The sequence below is a fragment of the Scardinius erythrophthalmus genome (genome assembly GCF_964197995.2).
Source record: "Scardinius erythrophthalmus genome assembly, chromosome: 10".
NCBI classification, from domain to species: Eukaryota; Metazoa; Chordata; class Actinopteri; order Cypriniformes; family Leuciscidae; genus Scardinius; species Scardinius erythrophthalmus.
In genome coordinates, this window is record NC_138230.1 from 16,384,108 (window position 1) to 16,406,266 (window position 22,159).

At 40.3% G+C, this 22,159-nt stretch overlaps 1 protein-coding gene across 1 annotated transcript in view; it reads right to left on the reverse strand.

Moving 5' to 3' along the window:
- The window catches only part of LOC308697012 (fibrocystin-L-like), a gene marked incomplete at its 5' end in the record, with an annotated part of 69,391 nt that overhangs the window by 24,718 nt on the left and 22,514 nt on the right, over window positions 1-22,159 (reverse strand). Inside the window, 14 exons of the mRNA XM_081376036.1 lie at window positions 5,308-5,499; window positions 5,648-6,677; window positions 6,803-6,939; window positions 7,039-7,280; window positions 7,517-7,646; window positions 13,406-13,615; window positions 13,705-13,861; window positions 14,044-14,200; window positions 16,473-16,643; window positions 16,895-17,048; window positions 17,939-18,187; window positions 19,403-20,378; window positions 21,245-21,456; window positions 21,601-21,771. Of these exons, the coding sequence (XP_081232162.1) occupies window positions 5,308-5,499; window positions 5,648-6,677; window positions 6,803-6,939; window positions 7,039-7,280; window positions 7,517-7,646; window positions 13,406-13,615; window positions 13,705-13,861; window positions 14,044-14,200; window positions 16,473-16,643; window positions 16,895-17,048; window positions 17,939-18,187; window positions 19,403-20,378; window positions 21,245-21,456; window positions 21,601-21,771 (4,188 nt within the window). The remainder of the gene's footprint in view (window positions 1-5,307; window positions 5,500-5,647; window positions 6,678-6,802; window positions 6,940-7,038; window positions 7,281-7,516; window positions 7,647-13,405; window positions 13,616-13,704; window positions 13,862-14,043; window positions 14,201-16,472; window positions 16,644-16,894; window positions 17,049-17,938; window positions 18,188-19,402; window positions 20,379-21,244; window positions 21,457-21,600; window positions 21,772-22,159) is intronic.

The following is a 22,159-nucleotide window of genomic DNA, read 5'->3' on the forward strand; positions in this document are numbered from 1 at the left end:
CGCCCCCTTGTTTAGTTGAGTCCGTGTTTGAGTGTTAGCACCTGTCTCCTCGTTAAGTCCTTGTTTGTCTGAGTGTGCTCACCTGTTCCTCATGTTCTTAGCTCCCTTTATATGTTCGCTCTTTCCCTCTTGTGTTTGCCAGTTCGTTAAATGTTGTACTTCAGAGTACTACTGTGTCTCAGTATCGTTCCTCTTAAGTCGTTAGTGTTTTGTTGTAGAAGTTTGTTAGTGCTCTGTTTACTGCCATTGGCTCGGTCTTGTTTCCCTGTTCCAGTCCTGGTCCTGTCCAAGTCCTGTCCAGCAAGCAGCCCTGTTCTGAGCCTGAGATACCTGAGTGTCAAGCTGTAGGAAGTCAAGCTGTAAGAAGTTCCTGTCTGGCTTTAGCTGGTTACCTCTGGTCTCACTCTGATCTGCCATATCTTCACTCCAGCCTACGGATACCTCATTACATCTGCTGCTCTGCTGTTGGCATTGTCTCATTTCTACCTATTGTTTGGATTGCTACCTTCTCCTACCTCGTCGTGTCATCTGTTTATCAATAAAGCTGTTAATTGTCATCCTGCATTTGAGTTCTCCTTCACAGATCCATAACAGAACGAACTGGCCAATACAGGACTCCGCAGGATGAGCATCAAGGTCCTGCCACCCGCCAACATGCAAGAGAGAATGGCCCGTCATCGTAGTCTCACTGTTCTTCGCCAGGATGGCTTAGGAGTTGGGGGTTTTGCCCAGAAGTTTTGGACCTGGTCTAGGGGGCTAGATTATAATGATGCAGCTCTCAAGGATATCTTTAACTCCTGCCTGGATGACCCCTTGCCTGCATGGGAGATGGATTCTCTCCGTGTTCTGGATTTCTGGGGTTTCGTTAGTTACCTTGGTAATCGCAGTAAGTGGGGAATGCCGCCAAGCCCACCTGCATCTGCCTTCAACTTTCCCCGCCTGTTTCGTCACATTTATGATCCTCCTTTGGCTTCTACGAGAAGACTGAGATCCAGACGGAATAGGGCAGTCCAGTTCACCACATCAACCTCAGAGCCAGTCAAACCAACCCCTGCCACTTCTCAGAAATCCAGGTCAGTCCCAATCACTTCAAGATCTGACTCACTATCTGTTATTCAAGACACAACTAAGTCAACTGCGGTCATCTCTCAGTCAACTATGCCAATCACTTCAAGATCTGAATTACTATGTTATTCAAGACACAGCTAAGTCAACTGCTGTCATCTGTCAACTATGCCAATTACTTCAAGATCTGACTCACTATCTGTTATTCAAGACACAGCTAAGTCAACTGCTGTCCTCTCTGTCAACTATGCCAATTACTTCAAGATTGACTCACTATCTGTTATTCAAGCTACAGCCAAATCAACTGCTGTCGTCTCTCAGACAGATATGTCAGTTCCAGTCACTTCAAGATTCGAGGTACCATCTGTTATTCAAGACAGTCAAATCTACTGCTATCACCTCTCAGACAATAACGCCAGTCAATTCAAGATCTGAGTCACTAACTGTTATTCAAGACTTAGTAAAATTAACTGCTGTCACCTCTCAGACAATAACGCCAGCCCCAGTCACTCCAAGATCGGAGTCACGGTCTGTTATTCAAGACACTGTCAGATCCACCGTAGTCATCTCTCAGAGAATTGTCACTCCCGGTCACTCCAAGATCTGAGTCTCCATCTGTTCTTCATGATACAGCCAAGTCAACCGATGTCTTCCTCAGTCAATTACGCCTGTTCCAGTCATCTCTGAGTCTGTCGACTTAACCTTTGTTTTCCCTGTTACTAACGAGAACTATCCTGTCTCTTCAGAGCCTGCTCAGTCTGTTTCAGTCAGTGCTGATTCTACGAGGGTTACTGCTTCTCCACCTGGGTTGGCCGAGTTGGCTAAAGATACTACAGAAAGAGCCCAGCAAGCAGTATCAGCTCGTCGTAAGAGAAAGAATAGAAGGGTACGTGCTGAACAGTCTACATTACTCCATTCCCAAGCCCCAGATCCAGTGGTTTCTGAGGTGTCAAGCCAAGTGAGTTCTATTCCCATGCCGTTGATAAGCGATGTCATTCCCACAGAGACAACCTCTACCAGTCCTGTTATGTTTACTGATCCCAGTCCCAAGATGCCTATTGTCATTGCTGCAGAGGCTTTATCTGAACTTCTAACTAGTCTTGTCAAGATCCAAGAGATGCCTGTTAATCCTGTCTTGTCCACTAGTCCCAAGCCTGCTGTTGAGAGGGCGTTTCCCGAGCCCGCTGCCGCTACGGAGAGAGCGTTTCCCGAGCCCGCTGCTGCTACAGAGAGGGCGTTTCCCGAGCCCGCTGCTGCTACAGAGAGGGCGTTTCCCGAGCCCGCTGCTGCTACAGAGAGGGTGTTTCCTGAGCCCGCTGATGCAACTGAAAGCGCTGTCCCAGAGCCCGCTGATGCAACTGAAAGCGCTGTCCCAGAGCCCGCTAATGCAACTGAAAGCGCTGTCCCAGAGCCCGCTGATGCAACTGAAAGCGCTGTCCCAGAGCCCGCAGATGCTACTGAAAGGGCTGTCCCAAAGCCCGCTGATGCTACAGAAGGTGCTGTCCCAGAGCCCACTGATGCTACAGAAAGCACTGTTTCCAAGCCTTCTGCTCCAGTCTGCACAGCCCAGGAGGGTGTCCCCGTGCACGTCTGCACAGCCCAGGAGGGTGTCCCCGTGCACGTCTGCACAGCCCAGGAGGGTGTCCCCGAGTCAGTCCCCGTGCACGTCTGCACAGCCCAGGAGGGCGTCCCCGTGCATGTCTGCACAGTCCAGGAGGGCGTCCCCGAGTCAGTCCCCTTACCTGTTTCCAAGACTTTCCCTGATCCTACCAGCCCTGTCTTTGTCCCCAGGTCTGTCAAGCCCCCTTGGAAGCCCAGACCAGCTAGGCCAGTTCCTGGTCCACAAGGTGCCCCATATCAAGTTCCCATTCCACCCTCTATGTTTCCTGGTTGTAAGCCAGTATCCCCTTTTTCTGCTCCTAATCATTTCCCCGGTTCTGTTTCCACCTGCCATTTGCCACCTTTTGTGTTCCCTGGTCAGTTTGGTCCTTCCATGTCTACGCCCTACCCTCCCCCCCAGTTGTTCTCTCCATGGTCTCTGCCTGTTTTGGACGCCTGGAGGCGTCCTTTAGAGGGGGGGGGGGTACTGTCAGGGTTCTGCCCTGGCAGTGTTGTCTGTGTCTCTGTTCAATGTATCTGTTTATGTTGTGCTTAAACATGGCTGTGTCTTTGTTTGTGTTTGCCATGTGCTCCTTTGTCCCTTCCTCCTTGTTTCCCGTACCACGCCCCCTTGTTTAGTTGAGTCCGTGTCTGAGTGTTAGCACCTGTCTCCTCGTTAAGTCCTTTGTCTGAGTGTGCTCACCTGTTCCTCATGTTCTTAGCTCCCTTATGTTCGCTCTTTCCCTCTTGTGTTTGCCAGTTCGTTAAATGTTGTACTTCAGAGTACTACTGTGTCTCAGTATCGTTCCTCTTAAGTCGTTAGTGTTTTGTTGTAGAAGTTTGTTAGTGCTCTGTTTACTGCCATTGGCTCTGTCTTGTTTCCCTGTTCCAGTCCTGGTCCGGTCCTGTCCAAGTCCTGTCCAGCAAGCAGCCCTGTTCTGAGCCTGAGATACCTGAGTGTCAAGCTGTAGGAAGTCAAGCTGTAAGAAGTTCCTGTCTGGCTTTAGCTGGTTACCTCTGGTCTCACTCTGATCTGCCATATCTTCACTCCAGCCTACGGATACCTCATTACATCTGCTGCTCTGCTGTTGGCATTGTCTCATCTCTACCTATTGTTTGGATTGCTACCTTCTCCTACCTCGTCGTGTCATGTTTATCAATAAAGCTGTTAATTGTCATCCTGTATTTGAGTTCTCCTTCACAGATTCATAACAAGTGTATGGAATTCTTTATTTTTTAGTTTATAATCATTGAGGCCACATACACACTGTAAAGTTTCAGTAGAGACAACCACATTTAAATCTGGGAGAGTCCCATAGATTATCATTCCATGTATGTACGGAACACGACTTGCTCCCAAAACTGCATGATTGACACAGTGGTAACCATAACCACGTTCTGGTGTCTCACATGTTTGGTCTCCGCTATTCTGACCTGTGATGGATTTTTTAATTAATAACTAACATTTGTTTTTTCTTACAGAAACAACATATGTTCTTTGAATGTGTGTGCCTTTTGGCGAAAACTCATGACTTTGAGTGTGTGTATAAATAACAAATAGAGGAAATGAAACTAGACAGATGACTAGTTCTCAAACCTTGTGATAAGTAATCCCAAAAACAGTTTGCTTGTGCCTGTGACGGAGGGAAAAGGTTGGGGCTTTTGAAACAATTGAACCAATCATATTGAAGGTGACATGTTAGTCACTATAATCTTATTTGTTGTCTCGATTCTATAAAAACTGATGTATCTGTGTTTTCTGGTGGGATTCTCAATGGATTTTGTCTGAGATCCTCCAGCCTTGCTTCTTGTGAGAGATTCCCTGAGAACTGCTCGGGAACACTTTCGGCCCTGATTAAAGTCTGTTTGTCGATTATTCCTGCGCAGGAAGTAAGCTAGTTTAGGGAAATAAGTTAGAGTAAGAAAACTCTGCCAGTTGTCGACTGAAGATGCAAGAGCTAGAGTATAAAGGTATTGGGTGTCGATTTGGAGACGCCCCCAGTTTATAAGATCAATTGGGTGTCGATTGGAGACGCCCCAGATAGTTAGGTTTAGGGAAAAATCTATCACAGACCAAAGAAATCTTACAGCGACTAATGACTCGTTATGTTCAACAATTAATTAAAGCACAGTTGACAGAGGTGTCGTGTTTTGTTTGTGCTTGTAAAGGCTGCTTCACAGTGAGCGCTCTTGCAGTGTTGCCTTCTCCACTAACTAGGCTATGCATTTTTGGGATTGTTGTTTAAGCTTGGCTCATACAGCAATCGAGTTTACAGAGTTGAAGTAAGCAGGTTCAGGTTGTGATATTTTGGTGTTATTTTCAGCATAAAGCATTTGGATTTATTTTGGTTTATTGTGGGCTTGTTCTTGTTCGCTTTTTTCCCCATGTAAACATGCACGTCTTGCTATGAAAAAAAGTATTCTTTGGGGTGTTCTTTGTGAATGGCCCCTAAGATTTTTCACTAAGATTTTTTACTAACATTCCCAGAACAATCTGGAAACCATAAATGTACATACAAAAAGAGTCAATTGTATAGAAACATATGCATTCACATTTGCATACAACATACAACACATTTGCATGTCTAACATATGCATACACATTTTTTTCATGGCTCAATCGCCCAGATTATTTCATCCTACCATAAGAGTTGGTCAGAATCACATCTTTAGCTTGAAGTGAAGGTGGTGAGGGATTGACAACGATCAAGCGGTGGAAGTTAATAGTGTTGTCACACACTGCAGCAGGGACGCCAACACTCCACTCTGTTCCCGGAAAGCAGTGTCTTGGGTCGAGCAGGTTATTCCTTGGTACCACCTTGTAGCTAATGTTGCCTTTTCAGAAATATCAAATATTTATATTCATTATTTGAGTTTTAAGATGCCAATAAAAGCTACGTATCCATTAAGATATTGTTACATAGATAAAAAAAATGTCAAGTTATCATGAATCTGTATACTGTAATATCTAATGTTTCTATACCTGTCAGGGACCCATCAGTATCTACAAGCGCCACCTCATGCTCCCATCTGAACCAGGCCTTGTTGGGCGATTGATAGTACTGGATCCCACTGAACCTCGCGCTCCAGCCTCCACAGCGGAACATGCAGGTTCCAACTATTTCTGCCACTCCGACAGCGGCACACGATGGACGGTCAAAGTTCACAAACTTTGTGTTGATGACACTCATACCATCATCCAGGGGCAGGACAACACCACGAGCGGTGCAGTAGTCGCTCCCCAGCCCCAGCTCATCCACATGACCCACCATAGTGCTGTTGACCACGGCCGCCCCTCCATTCAGTCCCCATCCGCTGACATACGGCTGGATGATCCTCTTGGCCTCCACTCCTGCCTTCTCATTATTGACCATTAGGAACTCGCTGAACTGAACCGCTCCTACGTTCACCCACTCGGCACCTTTCTCGTTGTTCCAGGAAGTGAAGCGACGGAAGACTGCTGGCGCTGGTGTAGAGGAGCTGCAGCTGCCAGTACGCATTGGGAAAAACTCTTGGAAGATCCACAAGCCAAACCAGCCCTGTGAATGCACCGTATTGTTGAAGAACTCTCCTAGTGGTACTCTCTTCTGACAGGTGTTGGCGTCATACGAAGGGCCGTCGGGACGATCGTGCATGCGGTACCAGAAGCCGAAATGTGTCCCACCAGCCGCGGCATTGTGCCTAATGGTGTTATTAGGGTTGGTGACCCAGTATGCAGCTGGAGTTACATCATCATTTAGCAAACTGGTGCTCTGTTTTACAAATATCGCCAGGTTGTACTGCAGAATGTTGCCGGTCTCAATGCCATCCTCAATAAAGAAGGCTCCACCCATGATATTGTAGATGACATTACGCTCTACCAGTAGGTTGTGGGTGTTGTGGATGGTGATGGCACGATTGTAGGACTGGTGAATGCCACATCCACGCACGTATGACTTAAACTTAACATCCCCCATTAGATGCCAGTGGATTGGGTAGCGTCCCAGACGGAACGCCTGTCCAACATTGAAGAGCTGAACGAAGACAATGACAAACATAATGCCATGATTAGATTTAAAGGAAAATATTTATTCTTTAAGGTCTTTTTAAAGAATTTTAAAACTTTTTTTTTTTTAAATAACAGTAAATTAACATTTACCTCAACATATTCAATTCTGCCAATTGCCAGATTTTGGTTTGGTTGTGGTGCGTGGAACATGATGCAGCCACCAAACTGGTCACTTCCTACTTCTTCTCCAAACCTACCCTGGAAACAAGTCTGGGTGGCAAATTCCCCTGTAAGCAAAAGCATTCATACAATTTGATAAAATTGCCAATCACATGGCTTTTAGCCGTCTGTCTTTCCATAAACAGTTGAGGAAATAACATCCAAACCTGTGTTGAATCCATCAGGGCAAGCTGCAATCTGATCGTTCCACTCCATGTTGTTGGATCCACGGACAACAATATTTCTGGTAAGAAGGCCCACCTCTGCTCTCGCTTCAAAAACGGTCCCATCAGGCAGTGGGACAGACACACCCAGATGAGTATATCTCAGTGGTTCGGTCAGATTGAGGGTTCTACCGTCAGCTGAAACTGAGGCAATTCTCATCAACTCATTCTCAGGCTGGCTGTGTCTGTGAATTCAGTCAAAACATATTTTTGATTATTAGCATTTTAAATAAGCATATCACCTAAAAATGCAATATGTATAATTATTTTTTTAAAGTCAAATGAATTAATTTGGGACCATTTTATAGAGAACAATTGCACCACTTTTCATTTCCTTGGCCCTTGTTCCTTCACTTATGTAGATGCAATTAAATCAACCTGAAACCGAGTTTCGCTGTAGGTTTGGGTGGTGCATCAATACCTATGCCCAGTGGAAGCGATGACAATTTCATCGCCAGTCTTCCAGGTGACAGCATCCATCAGTGTCAGCGTGATGGAGCCGCTTTGTGCAGTCTGAGAAAGGCGAGTCCACGGCATAGGGACAGGGATTCCTGGAGAAGTAGGATTGTAGTTAAGCCCTGAACAAAACCTCTCACTGCAGGGAAGTGATTACGCACTATGGTGTCTGTATCAGGGAAATTTAGCACTTCTGTGAAGCCCACAAAAGGGGCTTTCTGACTTAACTGAGCCTTCAAGGAATGTTATGTAGGTCATCTCTATATTTGTGAAGATATTATATATACACTAGCTATTGTGTTTCTGACTTAGTGACCTTTAGATGCAAAATTTCCAGTATCTCTGAGGTTTCTGTTACTTTAGTCAAGTAAAGAAAAAAAAAAGAAAAGAATATTAATAATAAATTATAGTTTCAGGTACTGTACATCTGTTTAATGTTTATGATTATGCATTTTTCAGGTTATTTCATATTTACTCTATCGTTTAAAAGTATATTTTAGTGTGTTCACTGGAAAACGGGCTCTCAAATTTCATTCTCACTTCTACATATTCAAACTTTACAAAACATTATATATATATATATATATATATATATATATATACACACACGTACATGTATGTATAGAGTTGGCAAATCTGAATTTTCAGCATTATAGCATTAATAGCATTATTCACGAAATTAGGTGAGCACATGCGACATATATGATAGTATGGAAACTTTTATGGAGATCCTACCATAGGTGGCTCTATAGCCTAACTGTTAAAAAGCTTTAAAAAACATTTCCTATGTTAATTTACCTGTGTTGGCTGTAATTGGTCTTTTCCATCTATATTATAAGTGGTTACATGCTTGTTAAATAAAAAAATAATACATTTTTACGCATTGGCTTAAAGGCCGTAAAGTGTGTGTACCCGGATAATTGCTGCTCGCAGCTATATTTAGGGGCCAAGCACTGAAAGTGCGTAGGTACCTCTTGAAATCGTTAGCGTTCTTATTAGGGGCCAAGCACTGAAAGTGCGTAGGCACCTGTTGAAATCGTTAGCGTTCTTATTATTCTTCTTCCGTTTCTTCTTCTTCACCTTCTTCCGTATATAAGTCTATGGCAGCCCATAGAACCGCTTGCGGGAAAGTTATGAAATTTGGCACACTGATAGAGGACAGTCTGAACAGTCACCATAGCAAATTTCGAGTCTCTAACTCATTCCCTCTAGCGCCACCAACTGTCCAAATTTTCATTAATGTTAAGCTAACAACTTTTGAACCGTAAAGGCTAGAAACAAAAATCTTGAATTTTTTTCGAACTCGTCCATGATGGTTGCTCTGATTTTCACGAAAATTGAACCAGATCATCTTCAAACCATGCCAACAAAAAACGTTCTTGAATACCGTGCAAACTAGGTTTACGTAGCGCTTGTGAAAACAGACCTAAGGCTGTATGTCCGCACCACTTTATCGTATTCAGACAAAACTGAATACATACAGTATTGATTTTTTAAAAAAGATAATCTTACTGACCTCAAACTTTTGAATGGTAATGTATATTAATACATTACTCGTTATTTCTTGAGTCGGAGGATCTGTGTGCGTGAATCTATTGAGATTCGTTTGGTGAACTTAAACGTGGAGGAGTGAATCCAGATTGAAATGTGGTGTTATATAATTTGTACACTGGTGTGCTGGTGTTCTATTGTTTGTTCAGAGAGGAGTCTGTTTTTCGATTCGTTCTGCCGTCTCTCCGGCGGAATATACAACCGCTGCACCGCATTGGGAATTACACGCCGCCACAGGTACATCCTGGATCTCTCCGTGACTGCTTTGTGAGGACTTTGACTGTGTCTCAGGATAATGATCACATCCCAGTCATCTGGTCGCCACATCGCCGCTCTTCCATCGGGTCAAATGGTAAGAGTAAGAGTGTTAATCTCGGAAACATTAGTTTGTTCAAACACGCACCTCTCAGCTCTCGGCAGTCTGCTTGCCCTGCTACTGTAAAGATGGCCTTAGTGAATGCAAGGTCAATATCGAATAAATCTTTTATTTTAAATGACTTGTTTACATCTCACTTCTTAGACTTTTTTATTTGTGACTGAGACCTGGTTAAAACAGGGTGACTTGAAGCCTCTTGCCGAAATTGCTCCTCCTGACTGTGCTTTTTTCAGTTCCCCACGGGCCTCTGGACATGGTGGTGGAGTTGCAACAATTTTTAAAAACTGTTTCAAATGCAAGTCTGTGCCTACGGACATCTTTTCTAGTTTTGAAGTCCAGTTATTGAAGGTTGATTTAAATGGTACTATGTTTACAGACCCCCTAAATGCAATAAGGATTTTATTCATCAATTTTCTGATTTTCTCTCTGATCTGGTGACTCAGGCTGATAGACTATTGATTCTTGGGGATTTTAACATTAATCTCTGGTGCTCTTCTAAACTGCTGGTCAAAGAACTTATAACTATTTTAGAGTCTTTGTTTGAACTTTGTACAATCTGTATGTGGTCCAACTCACAATCTGGGTCACACACTAGATGTTGTAGCCCACTGTCTTGTGGTCTTTCGATTTCAAATCTGGAGGTTATTGATGCATGTGTGTCTGACCATTATCCTATTTTGTTTGAATATGAGTGCTTTCTCCCGTCATCTATTTACTCTCAGCCTTCATGTCTCTCTCGAGCTATTCGCTCAAACATTGCAAATTTGTTTTCTGAATATTTTTCTTCACATTTTAATAATAATTCTCTGAACGAAACAGATACTGAATGCTTGACTGAGATATTTTATAAAGCATCCTCTATATCTTTGGAAGCTGTTGCTCCGCTTAAGCGCAAAAAGATGAAGGTTGTTGGTCAGCCGTGGTTAAAAGATGTCACCAGCGCTCTCAGACAAGAGTGTCGAAAAGCGGTGCGAAAGTGGAAAAAAGACAGGCTACAGGTTTCATTTGACATTTTAAAATCAAGTCTGTTCAGCTATCAAACGACAGTAAAGAAGGCAAAATCTAATTTTTTTCTCTCAATTAATTTCTGACAACGCAAAGCGACCAAAAGTCCAATTTGACACGACTGACTCTATTCTAAACCCGACTATGAATATTTTATCTGAGGCCTCTTCAGAGCTTTATGAAGATTTTTTTAAATATTTCACTCAAAAAATTTATGATTAGAAGCTCCATTGTTTCCTCTGAACCATGTCACTTGCAACTGCCTTGTCCTATGAGTTGTCTGTCTAACTTTCAACCTGTCTCTCCAACTCAGTTAGCCGATGTAATCTCTACTATGAAGTGTTCTGGTTCTAAGTTAGATATTATCCCGGCTCTTCTTTTTAAGGATGTTTTTTCTACTATTAGTCCTATGGTAACCGCTATCATAAACAGCTCTTTAGCCAAAGGTGTTGTTCCAGCTAGTTTTAAACATGCAATTGTGCAACCTATGTTGAAAAAACCTCAACTTGATCCAGAAATGTGCAGTAACTATCAAACGATCTCTAAACTGCCTTTCATCTCTAAGATTTTAGAGAAAGTAGTTTTCTCACAGCTCCAATCTTATTTGGATTCTTTTAATATTTTGGACTTGTTCCAATCTGGTTTTAGATCATTACATAGCACTGAGTCAGCTCTGTTAAGGGTTACAATACAAATGATATCTTGCTTGCTCTGGATTCAGGCTCTTGTGTTGTGCTAGTTTTGTTGGACCTGAGCGCTGCATTTGATACCATTGTCTACAACATTATTATTGAACGGCTAGAATCCCATACACAAAAGAAATATATTTGAAATATATTTTCAGTATATATGTTGTAATATATGCAAATATTTGAAATTGGCCCAATAAATATATTTCACACTTAACATCATATATTTTTGTTATATTTCAGAATATATTTCAATGTATTTTTTTCTGTAAGGGTCCCCAAAAGTGTCAAAATATATGTGGCATATATTCTAAATACACTGAAATATATTCTGAAATATATCTTAAAAAGAATATACCTTAAAAAGAAAAAATATATGATGTTAAGTGTGAAATATATTTATTGGGCCAATTTCAAATATTTGCATATATTCCAAAATATATATTGAAATAAATATATTTCAAATATATTGCTTTTGTGTATGGGATGTATGGTAGATGTCAAGGGCACTGTATTACAATGGTTTGCTTCTTACCTCGAAAAAATGACTTTTTCTGTAAATTTAGGAAATCGTTCCTCATCATCTGCGCCTGTTTTGTTTGGTGTGCCCCAGGGATCCATTTTGGGACCTTTATTGTTTTCCCTTTATATGCTTCCCTTGGCCGTCATTTTTCATAAATACAACATTTCATATCACTGTTATGCAGATGATTCTCAGTTTTATATTCCAGTAAGGCTTGACACCACTACTTAATTTGATGTGTTATTGGAATGTGTAAATGATATCAAGAGGTGGATGACATATAATTTCTACGGTTAAATGAAGATAAAACAGAGGTTTTAATTTTGGGTTGTCCTGCAAATTCCTCTCCTGCTCTGGAAGCCCAGTTAGGTCCTCTTTCAACAAATGTACGCAAACAAATCAAAAACCTTGGAGTGATCTTTGACTCTTCACTATTTTTTGATAATCAAATTAATGCTGTTATTAGAGGAAGCTTTTTCCATCTAAGATGTATTGCAAAGTTGAAAAACCTTCTTTCAAGCAAAGATTTAGAAGTTGCAATTCATGCATTTGTAACATCACAATTAGATTATTGCAACTCTCTTTATTCTGGTCTCCCTAAATCGTCACTCTCTCGATTGCAAGTTGTTCAGAATGCAGCTGCAAGACTTTTGACTGGGTCTATAAAGAGGGATCATATTTCCCCTGTTTTAGCATCCCTTCACTGGCTTCCCATTAAACTCATAGTTGATTTCAAGATCCTTATGTTTGTATATAAGGCGTTGTCTGGCCGTGCACCAAGGTACATTAGTGATCTTATTGTGCCATATTGTCCTGCTAGGGCACTTAGATCTTCCAATCACTTCCTCTTAAATGTGTCTCGGTGTCGCTACAAATCAAAGGGTGATCTGGCCTTTTCTGTGGCTGGGACCAAGCTTTGAAATGGTCTCCCTTATCATGTGAGGTCTGCTCCTTCATTGGACATTTTTAAATCTACTCTTAAAACACATTTTTATTCTTTAGCTTTTGGAAACCTGTAATTGTTGTTGTTGTTGGGTTTTTTATATATATATTTATTTATTTATATAGTGTAGACCTGCTTTGTACTATGCACAGCACTTTGGATCAATCTATATTGTGTTTAAATGTGTTTTAAAAATAAATGTTGTTATATATATGTAAGGGATAATGTATAGTGAGCCGGTTGTTATAGTGAATAACAACCCCGACAGGCTGAACGGGATCCCGACGCGAAGCGGAGGGATCTTGAATCAGCCTGAAGGGGTTGTTATTCACTATAACAACCGGCTCACTATACATTATCCCGCTTATTACATGGCTACCTACAAAATAAATAAATAATTTGCCGCGAATTATTGATTTAAAAAGGGGTTATTGATTTAAAAACGATTGTGTTGCTTCCGTTAAAGAAAATAGTCCGTCCCGCGTCCATAGCAACGCGCTGTTTTTCATGGCAACGGTCTGTTATACTTCGCAGCGGTCTGTTATAAAGAAATAACAGACCGCATTCTATATTGGAATTCAGCCAAGCCATGTAATAATATATATATATATATATATATATATATATATATATATATATATATGTATAAAAATAATTTATTGTATTTATTTATTTTATAAATCTTTAATATAACAAATAGTTGTATATACATTTTAATTATATTGAATTCAATTATTTGAACCGAATAGTGTTGTTTATTTTCATACCATGCAGATCCAACACCCCTTCTCTGACAGCCAGGGTCTTGGTGCCATAGACAGGAAGTTCTGTAGAACGCAGGTGTCCATGCAGTGTGATTATGGCCTTGTGCTGGAAGGGGGCCTGCTCTGTTCCGATCTGCAGCGCTCCACCATCTGTGATCAGAATATTCTCTGCCTGCAGCTCAATATCTGCCTCATCAAAAATCAGTCGCCCACCTAAATAGGAAAGAGACATTCACATTAACTGAGTGTAAGTGGACCAAGGCTTTGTTTAATACAGGCAGTATTTGTCTAAATGAGCATACCCTGGATAAGGAGCATCTTAAGAACCGGGGTGCTGGTGTCCAGGAGGATGGTCTGGCCAGGAGTGATTACAGCAAACATGCCCTCCTCAGGAGGGGAGAGACCACCCCATGTATAGGGAGATGACCATACGTCAATGTAGAAGAAGGTAGCATTATTCTGAGAGAGTGGAGACATTCTTGGCAGTGAGTGTATATGTAAATAATCACAATAAATGTTTTATAACTTTATAATGATTGTTATTTAATAATATATATAATGAGAATAAATTCTAAATAAATTTAATTTGTCACTGTGCTGTTTAAAAAGGTCAAATATATTTATGTCACGTTTGACGTTACCATTCTGGCAATTCCTCTGCTCCCCAGCTGGACTCGCACTTGAGTTTCTTGGGATCTGCGCTGAGAGTTGGTCACACAGATGATTTGCGATTCACTGGCTGACTGGACATCGCAGACAGACCCTGCGATTGTGACGGTGACATCATTGATATTTGAGCTACAGGTTAGATGGGGAAGAGAAAAGCCAGTGAAATTGAGGATGTAAAGAGTGTTCTGTCTACTTTTGTAATACTTATGGTACTTTTTGTGCTTGACAGCACCTGGTCAACACTGAAAGTGAATGTTTGTGAATAGCTGCTCTGATATAATGCTTAACGCCTCTTATGTATTAAAGGTTTGGAATGACATGAGGGTGAATAAATGATGGGTGAATTTTTGTTTTGGGTGAATTATTGTTTTAATTTTTTTTTTTTTAAACATAACAAAAATCGACTTGTGTTGACCAGTGTTATTATTGTTAACTAAAATTGAAACTTAAAAAATTCAAGGATGTCAAACAAGCATGCTTGAGCTTCCATTTATCAAATTTGTATGTTCGCTAATAAAGCAACAATATAATATAAGCGGAAAATGTTTATAAATAATATAAAATTCATCATATAAAGCGATCACATATCTTCAGAAGACTTGGATTAAACTGCTCATTTCATATGGATTTATTTTATGATCTCTTTATGAATGATTTGAAGCATCAAGAGTTTTGGGTGACTTTCATTGGAGGGACAGAAATATTTCAGATTTTATTAAAAATATCTAACAGTTTTTCTCAGTCGCTTTGGTGCATTTCTCACATCACTATTTACATTTTCACAACAGTTAGTTCAACCTCCACAACATTTAGTCATTTGTGCACATCATAGTAGCAGTTTCTCATTCCTTCCAACAAATTGCAAATGCTTTTGGACATGCATCAAATGCTTTCATACAACTCTCTGCTGTTTTATAACATTATCATTTGCTTATGTCATGTCAGTCAAAATTAACTATACTTGTGAATGCTGAATAGTCATTCCATATAAAACTAATAGTCCTCATTTTATTGCTTGAGTCATTACATACAAAAATGTTGAACTAGTTGTCAAAATCTGTCAAGCAAATTTTACACATTTTTTTTAAATCTTTTTTTTTTTCTGAAAATCTCTCCTAAATTGAACAATTTCTCTCAGGTGAATCTCAGCTTTCACTTATGAGGAACGTCTGGATGTGCATGAATGATTACAGCACTATGTATGTTGTATGTTCAGTTCCAATATGTACTGCAATATTGTTTACAGTTGTGCACAGCTCTACCCAAAGGGAGTTTAAGTTTGTTGTAAATAATGGTGTATTTTTTTCTTTTGCACAATGCTGTGAACAAATTAGAATTGCAAAGAGCATATGCAGTAAAAATGTGAAACATACATATTCAGTGTCTTGTACTCAGTTCCCTCACTAAATACAGTAATGTGTAACTTTACTGTATTTTTCAAATGGCTGTGCAAATAGTATATAATACTGTCTTGAGCATTTTCAGGTAGTGTCACCAAGATCTGACTTTTTTGCATTGGAAAACATTTACAGAGTAAACTGTCAAAATAAAAACATGACAAAGCCATTTGACTATCTTGTTCATAAACAATGGTGTCAGGACTTTTCATTTTGATGACACTGACACTTTCATTGACATGAATACTTGCTTTTGAGGAATGGGCTATCCATTTTGAGCAAGTGACACGCTTTTGCAGGTTATCAACTAGGTTTTGCAGTTTGTACTAATTGTTTTGAGAACTGCATTAACTGTTGTGCAAATGTAAATAGTGATGTGAGAAATGCACCAAAGTGACCGAGAAAAACTGTAATTTGAGTTCAGAAGATGACCAAAAGTCTTATTTCAGAGTGAACTAACCTTTTAAACTGTTTTAAACTGATTAATGTTGCTTTGTCAACTAACTGAAATAAGTTTAGGTTGAAGCATTAAAATTACTAACTGGATAACTGGAATAATTACTAACTGGAGAACTACTAACTGGACTAAATTACTATAACAAAAACTAAAATAAAACTTAGATAGATAGATAGATAGATAGATAGATAGATAGATAGATAGATAGATAGATAGATAGATAGATAGATAGATAGATAGATAGATAGATAGATAGATAGATAGATAGATAGATAGATAGATAGATAGATAGATAGATAGATAGATAGATAGATAGATAGATAGATAGATAGATAAAATACTAAAAGTTAAACTAAAAGCTAATTCAAAAAATATAAATAAAAATATAATAGTATACAAAATAATACTAAAATAACTCTGCTATTGGCTGTACAACACATAAATGCTATATTTAGAAACAATAATGCCGCAGTAAACAATGATCACTTTGTATCCAAGCATGACTGGAGGACAATCAGCCACAATGTAATTCTGGTGTGTTCTGCACCTGAAACCTGTGCCGGTAATCGTGAGTCTGGTGCCTCCAGCGGTTCCCCCTCTGCGTGGTGAAACGTTGGTGATAACAGGTGTCAGAGAGGATCTGTAAGTATAGCTGTTCGTGAGGTTGACGGTGTCACCTCCATTCATCACTATGACAGTGCAGGCCCGCTCTGCTTCACTTCCTGCAAGAGACAAAAGCATTCATTAAGATACAAACAGGCAGACTGATATCAGATCTGTGACTTGTTTCCAAGCTGTTACATTTGTCATTGTCTCTCAGTGACTGACGTCTTTCAGTTCCAAGCATTCCTGGCATGTTTTGCAAATCTTTGTACTGGGGGTTCATTGAAATACTTAATTTGATGGATTAAGCTTTGTTATGCTAACTGAACATTTCTAGACACACATGCAATGCTTTTAAACTGATACATGCCATTGTTGGGTGGGACCTCGCAGTTCAGCTGGGTAGATGTGGAGTTCTGCAGGTGCACGTTACACTCTCTGTTACAGACAAGGACTCTTGTGATGTTTGGGTCAAATCCAGAGCCTTGAATGGCAACAACAGCTCCTCCGGCATAACTTCCTACAACAAGACAGAGCAAATAAGGTATCCTGTAGTGTCTTATTAATCTGTTATCTTGTATGAATATGACAGTAAGTATGGAAAGGCACTGTGTGACAGTGGTTCCCATCTAGTTTTGGCACCATCAAAAGTGTCCCTAAAATCAAACAATGATAGTACCATGAACTTCATGGTCTTCATAGAAGATTCATAATCTTGTAAATGTATAAACACTTTTTTTTTGGTTTTGAAAATCTGTTTTTGCTTCTAATCATCTTTTGAATTTTGATTGATTGGAATTCACTGGACAAATACAATTGATATTCATCTGAAAATTCATGCTTTGTTTTTCCATGATGAGGCAATGTCACACAACCAACATGTTCACAGATAAATGTGATCGATAAATGTGGCCAAGAAGTGTTAAGTTTGATTGACATCATCAAAATATGTTTCACAGGAATAAATACATACATGCATTTTAACACATATTAAAATAGAAAATAGTTATATTAAATTCTAATAATATTTTACAATATTTACTTTTTTATTGTATTTTTGCTCAAATAAATGCAGCCTTGGTGCCATTCTCAAAAATGCATTAGCACAGTAGCAAGGGGAATTTACATATTTGTAAGGGTCAGAGAAGGTGAAAATTGCCACGAAAAGCTGAATTACTGAATTATTACTTCTTTTAAAAAAATAAGCTAAAAAGTATTTTATTAAAAAGTTTTGATTTGGCTTCATATCTATATTCTGTATAATGACAGTGCTTAAAAAATAAGCAATTTTCAGGTAACTAGGCACATTTCCTTCTAAGTCTGCTGAAAATTTTCACACGGTTTGAAACTTTGGCTATATTCTGTCCATATTGACAAATCTTTTACCCTAGAGAAAGTGTTTTTGATTACCCTCATTCGGTGTGACCCTTGTCAGCAGCAGCTCATAGGTGAAGACAGACTGGGTCAAGGCATGACCTTTGACCTGATGGTGAAAAATGACTGGGAAAGTTCCTCCTGCGTGTTCTCCAACAGTGCACAGCAACTGCATATCTGTGATGGATGTCATACTACAAGCCACACCGCCAATCTCGAAGGAGACGAGTGCTACATCTGTGCCAAAGCCAGAACCAGAGACGGTGATCTCTGTTCCACCCGGACCTGCGAGGAAGGGATTATGTTTGTAGTATTACTACAATATGTTGTGTTCTATCCAATAGTTCAATAGAGTGCTGCAGAGATGACGTATATTTGTTGGCCAATACCTGTAAACGAGTTTTTTGGCACTTCTGGTTACTTTTAATGGCCTTTTGTTTAAAAGCTTGAAATAAGGTCTGTGGTTAACAAAATCTGAAGATATTTTCATGTTTTATTCTACAACATAAAATACATCAGTAATACCCTCTTGTGATTTTTTTAAAGCTTGTACTTGTCTTGATAAAGGTGGTTGTTAACAAGTAGCTAAATGGGACTACCGAGGTTGTCTGAGACATTGAACATCTCGCTGAACAGGTAAATTCATCGAAAATGTTTTTAATATAAAGACCCACAAGAAAATTCAAAAGCTTAAAGGGATGGTCAGAGTAATTTCAACCTTGTGTCCTTTACACCATGACCTCGATTTTGACCCTGGTTTTCCCTGGTCAAACATTATTAAAGTTAGAGCTTATTTAGAGCTTTATTTAGAGATATCAGCCCTAAATAATCGGCGCTAATGAATCAAAAGGATGTATCTTGTAAATTACCCCACTAATAATTCCCGGAATTGTACCAAACTTCTACAGTAGTACAAATAGGTTCTGTACTCATAAAACGAGGCATTAGAAAGTTTGTAAGTACATCAGGAGTTACCCCTCCCCCCCCTCCCATCTTCTCCCTCTGGTCAAGTGTATTTGTTTTCAAAGAAGCCGGTGAATGCATGGAGCCATGTCCACTGAGGTATGTATGATACACAGAAGGCTAACATACTGTATAAGGCCCAAAGTTGCAGGGGTGTTTTTTTCCGATCACAGGTGTTAGGGGGAAGCGAGACAGCCACCCTTCAACCCAAAAAAGTCATATAACCATTCCAATGACTCAGAAGCTGTTCAGTTAAGGTAAATTAAGCTAAAAAAACCCTGCATAGTTACCCTTTAAATAACACTTGCCTGATGGCTTATGCTACTGCTAACCTGAACATAGAGGTCACTACCTTGATTTGAGAAAAGCCCGTAAAAGTCCTGGCAGGGTGCAAGGGTGGACAAGGGTGATGTTAACTTTTGGGTTGGCCTACAAAAATACGTAATCACTGCAGCAGTCCTTAGTAAATGGCACTGATTATATTTGTCGTAAATGTGGCAATTATATACTTTTTTTTAATGGAATGCACGTTTGTACCTGTTATAGGACTGATAGAGGTGATGTTTGGAGTTTGTCCCCTAGAGTAGTTGAAACGTTGAGGTGGATACACAACATCAAACACCTTAATGTTCACCTGCACCTGTCCCTCTGCATGAGGAGGTGTCATGCACCTCACTGTGTCTGGAGTCACATCTAAGATCCTGCAGGGGGAGTTAGCGAGCTTCACGGTTGTATTTCCTGCCACAAAGCCATTTCCTGTGATCAAGAGTGGAGTTCCTCCAGCAATGCTGCCTGATGTTGGGTTGACGCTGGCTTGTGCTATGCTGGTCAGGGTGGCTCCTCCAGTGGCAAGACCTTTTCTCATGACCACCACCTGTAGGACATGTGTGCCAGCGGGAAGGGCACCAACTAAAACAGTGATGTTGTTATCAGTGACTTCTGTGACTTCCAGCAGGATGTTGGCCGCAGATACCATTAGATCAGCAGAGTTGTTCCCAAATCCACTGCCAGTGACCTCAACGGTGGTGGCGTTTCCACTAACCGAGTTAGGGAACACCGTGGAGACGTACGGTGTAATGGAGTCGGAATATTCAAACGTGCAATCAAAACTGCATGAGGAAGAGATGGAGTTGACGAAAACTGCAACGTTTCCCCTGCGAGCTGCAGACGGTGAGGTATCGCAAACCACTTGGGTGTAGTTCATGAAAACCACGTTACATGGAATGTTTGCTACCGTAACTGAACCATTCGAGAACCCAGAACCAGAGATGAAGAGACGAGTATAGCCTGTGGTGCTGCCCACCAAGGGAAAGACAGAATCGACCACGGGTAGAACTACAAATCTGCGGTCATACTCTTTCGGCATGTACAGGATGGCGGTGCCAAGGTTGTTGATTCTGACACTTATGGGTAAAGGGATTCCCACTGGTGCTCCGCTGTCAGGACTGAGTTTGCAGTTAATCTCAGTGGAGGTGCTGTTGATAACGCTGCATGGACGATCTCCAACTTTGACCTTTGGTAGGCAAAAAAATAAAGACATTTTTTTGCACTTTTTTCCACTTTTTACTATGCTGCCAAAAAGTGAGTGAATTTACAGTGAATATTGCCATAATATTTAATTCAATGATAAACTGTATATAATGGATTTTTTTCCTTTTATTTTTTTAGCAAACAGAAACAGATCATTGGGTAACTCAAGATGAACCCATCTCTGATGAACTTCTGTTCATTAATTTTCCAAAGTTCTTCTTTTGTTTAAAAATAATGTTTTTCACTTGTTTTTCCAGAAACAATATCTAAACATCCTTAAAACAAAATGAATTAAGTTGAGAATAAACACTACATAATATTAAGATTTGTTTTCAAAGACTGTACTTTGAATATATGTTCCCTTTCACAAGGGAACTTGCACTGCATCCTGAGAACAAGCCAGGAAGAGCAGGAGATGGCTGCAGAGGGTGAGGAAGATGAGTCATCTGAGCCCTCTTGGCCTCCCTGCCCTGCAAATGCTGAGCCGCTGGGGGCAATGGAACGCGCTTCGGCCAGACTCCAGCCGCCATGGTAGCGCGTGAGGGAAGGAAGCGCTTGCGGCCGACTTGACGAGTGTTTCTTTCCAACCATAACCCCCCAGCTCCCATGAGACTTCCATTCCTTCCTGATATCCATTCTGAGATCGAGAAGGCATGGAAGAATCTGTACTCGGCCCGCATCTATCAATATCAGCATGCAAATTATGATTATGTCGAGGGAATGCGTGAGCATGGGTACGCAGTTTTTTTTTTGGTGCATTATATTTCAGTGACATCTGTCGGGTGTTTGGGACATTCCAAAAAAAACATTTCAGCACCTTTAATGCCATAGCTGACCACTGAAACTCACCTCGTTTGCACAGTTAATGTTGCTAAAGCCAGATCCATTGATGTTGATGATGTCATGTGTGGTACCATGGTCAGGCGTAATGTGGTACACAGTGGGGCTGGCACAAGAAGTAAAACTGAAGTAGTGACCGTCTGAGGTATCATTCAATTCCAGCTGATCTTGAAAACAGTCCAACATGGATATACATTTAGAGTCAGATGAGTTAATTTGACCTGCAACTGGAGAGAAACAAATGACAATTAGGATGATTTTATCTTCCAATTCCTTACCCAAAACCAGCTTATGCTCAAATGTGAAATTCTGAATGTAATGTTGAGTTCAATTATGGTACTTATGAATATATGTTGTCATTGTACCTATATTCATAGAGGCCTGTATTCCTGTCACAAACACCTGAAGCCCAACAGTGCTTTTCTCCAGAGGCTTAACAGTCACCACTCCCTGCAGTGTCTTCTGTTTGCCAGAGTCAATGTAACCGCTGCTGTAGTAGTAAACTCCAGGAGATGTGAAACGATAGGCGAAAAACCCTAATAATAAAACAGACACAACAAGAACAGCAGTATCAGATTTTGTTCCTCCTTAATCAAACTGGCATCACGCTTCCAGCTCTTATTGTTCTTTGTTCCTTTACAGAATACAAACTTTAACATCTACAGCAAAAGGTATTCAACTAATTTTCTAAAAAAATAGCACAGAACATTGTTTATTTTATTTATTTATTTATTTATTTATTTATTTATGCACAATGACTGGTGTGTAATTAATTATGTTGTAATTATAGTTAATTAGAGAGCAGACACCTTGGGTTTACTCTTCATGAAATCTGACACTCTCACAAAGCAAATGCTTGTCTGGATCAGGGGTATTTAATCACATTTCCCCGGGGACCAGTCTCTAATGTCACAAAGGTCAGGA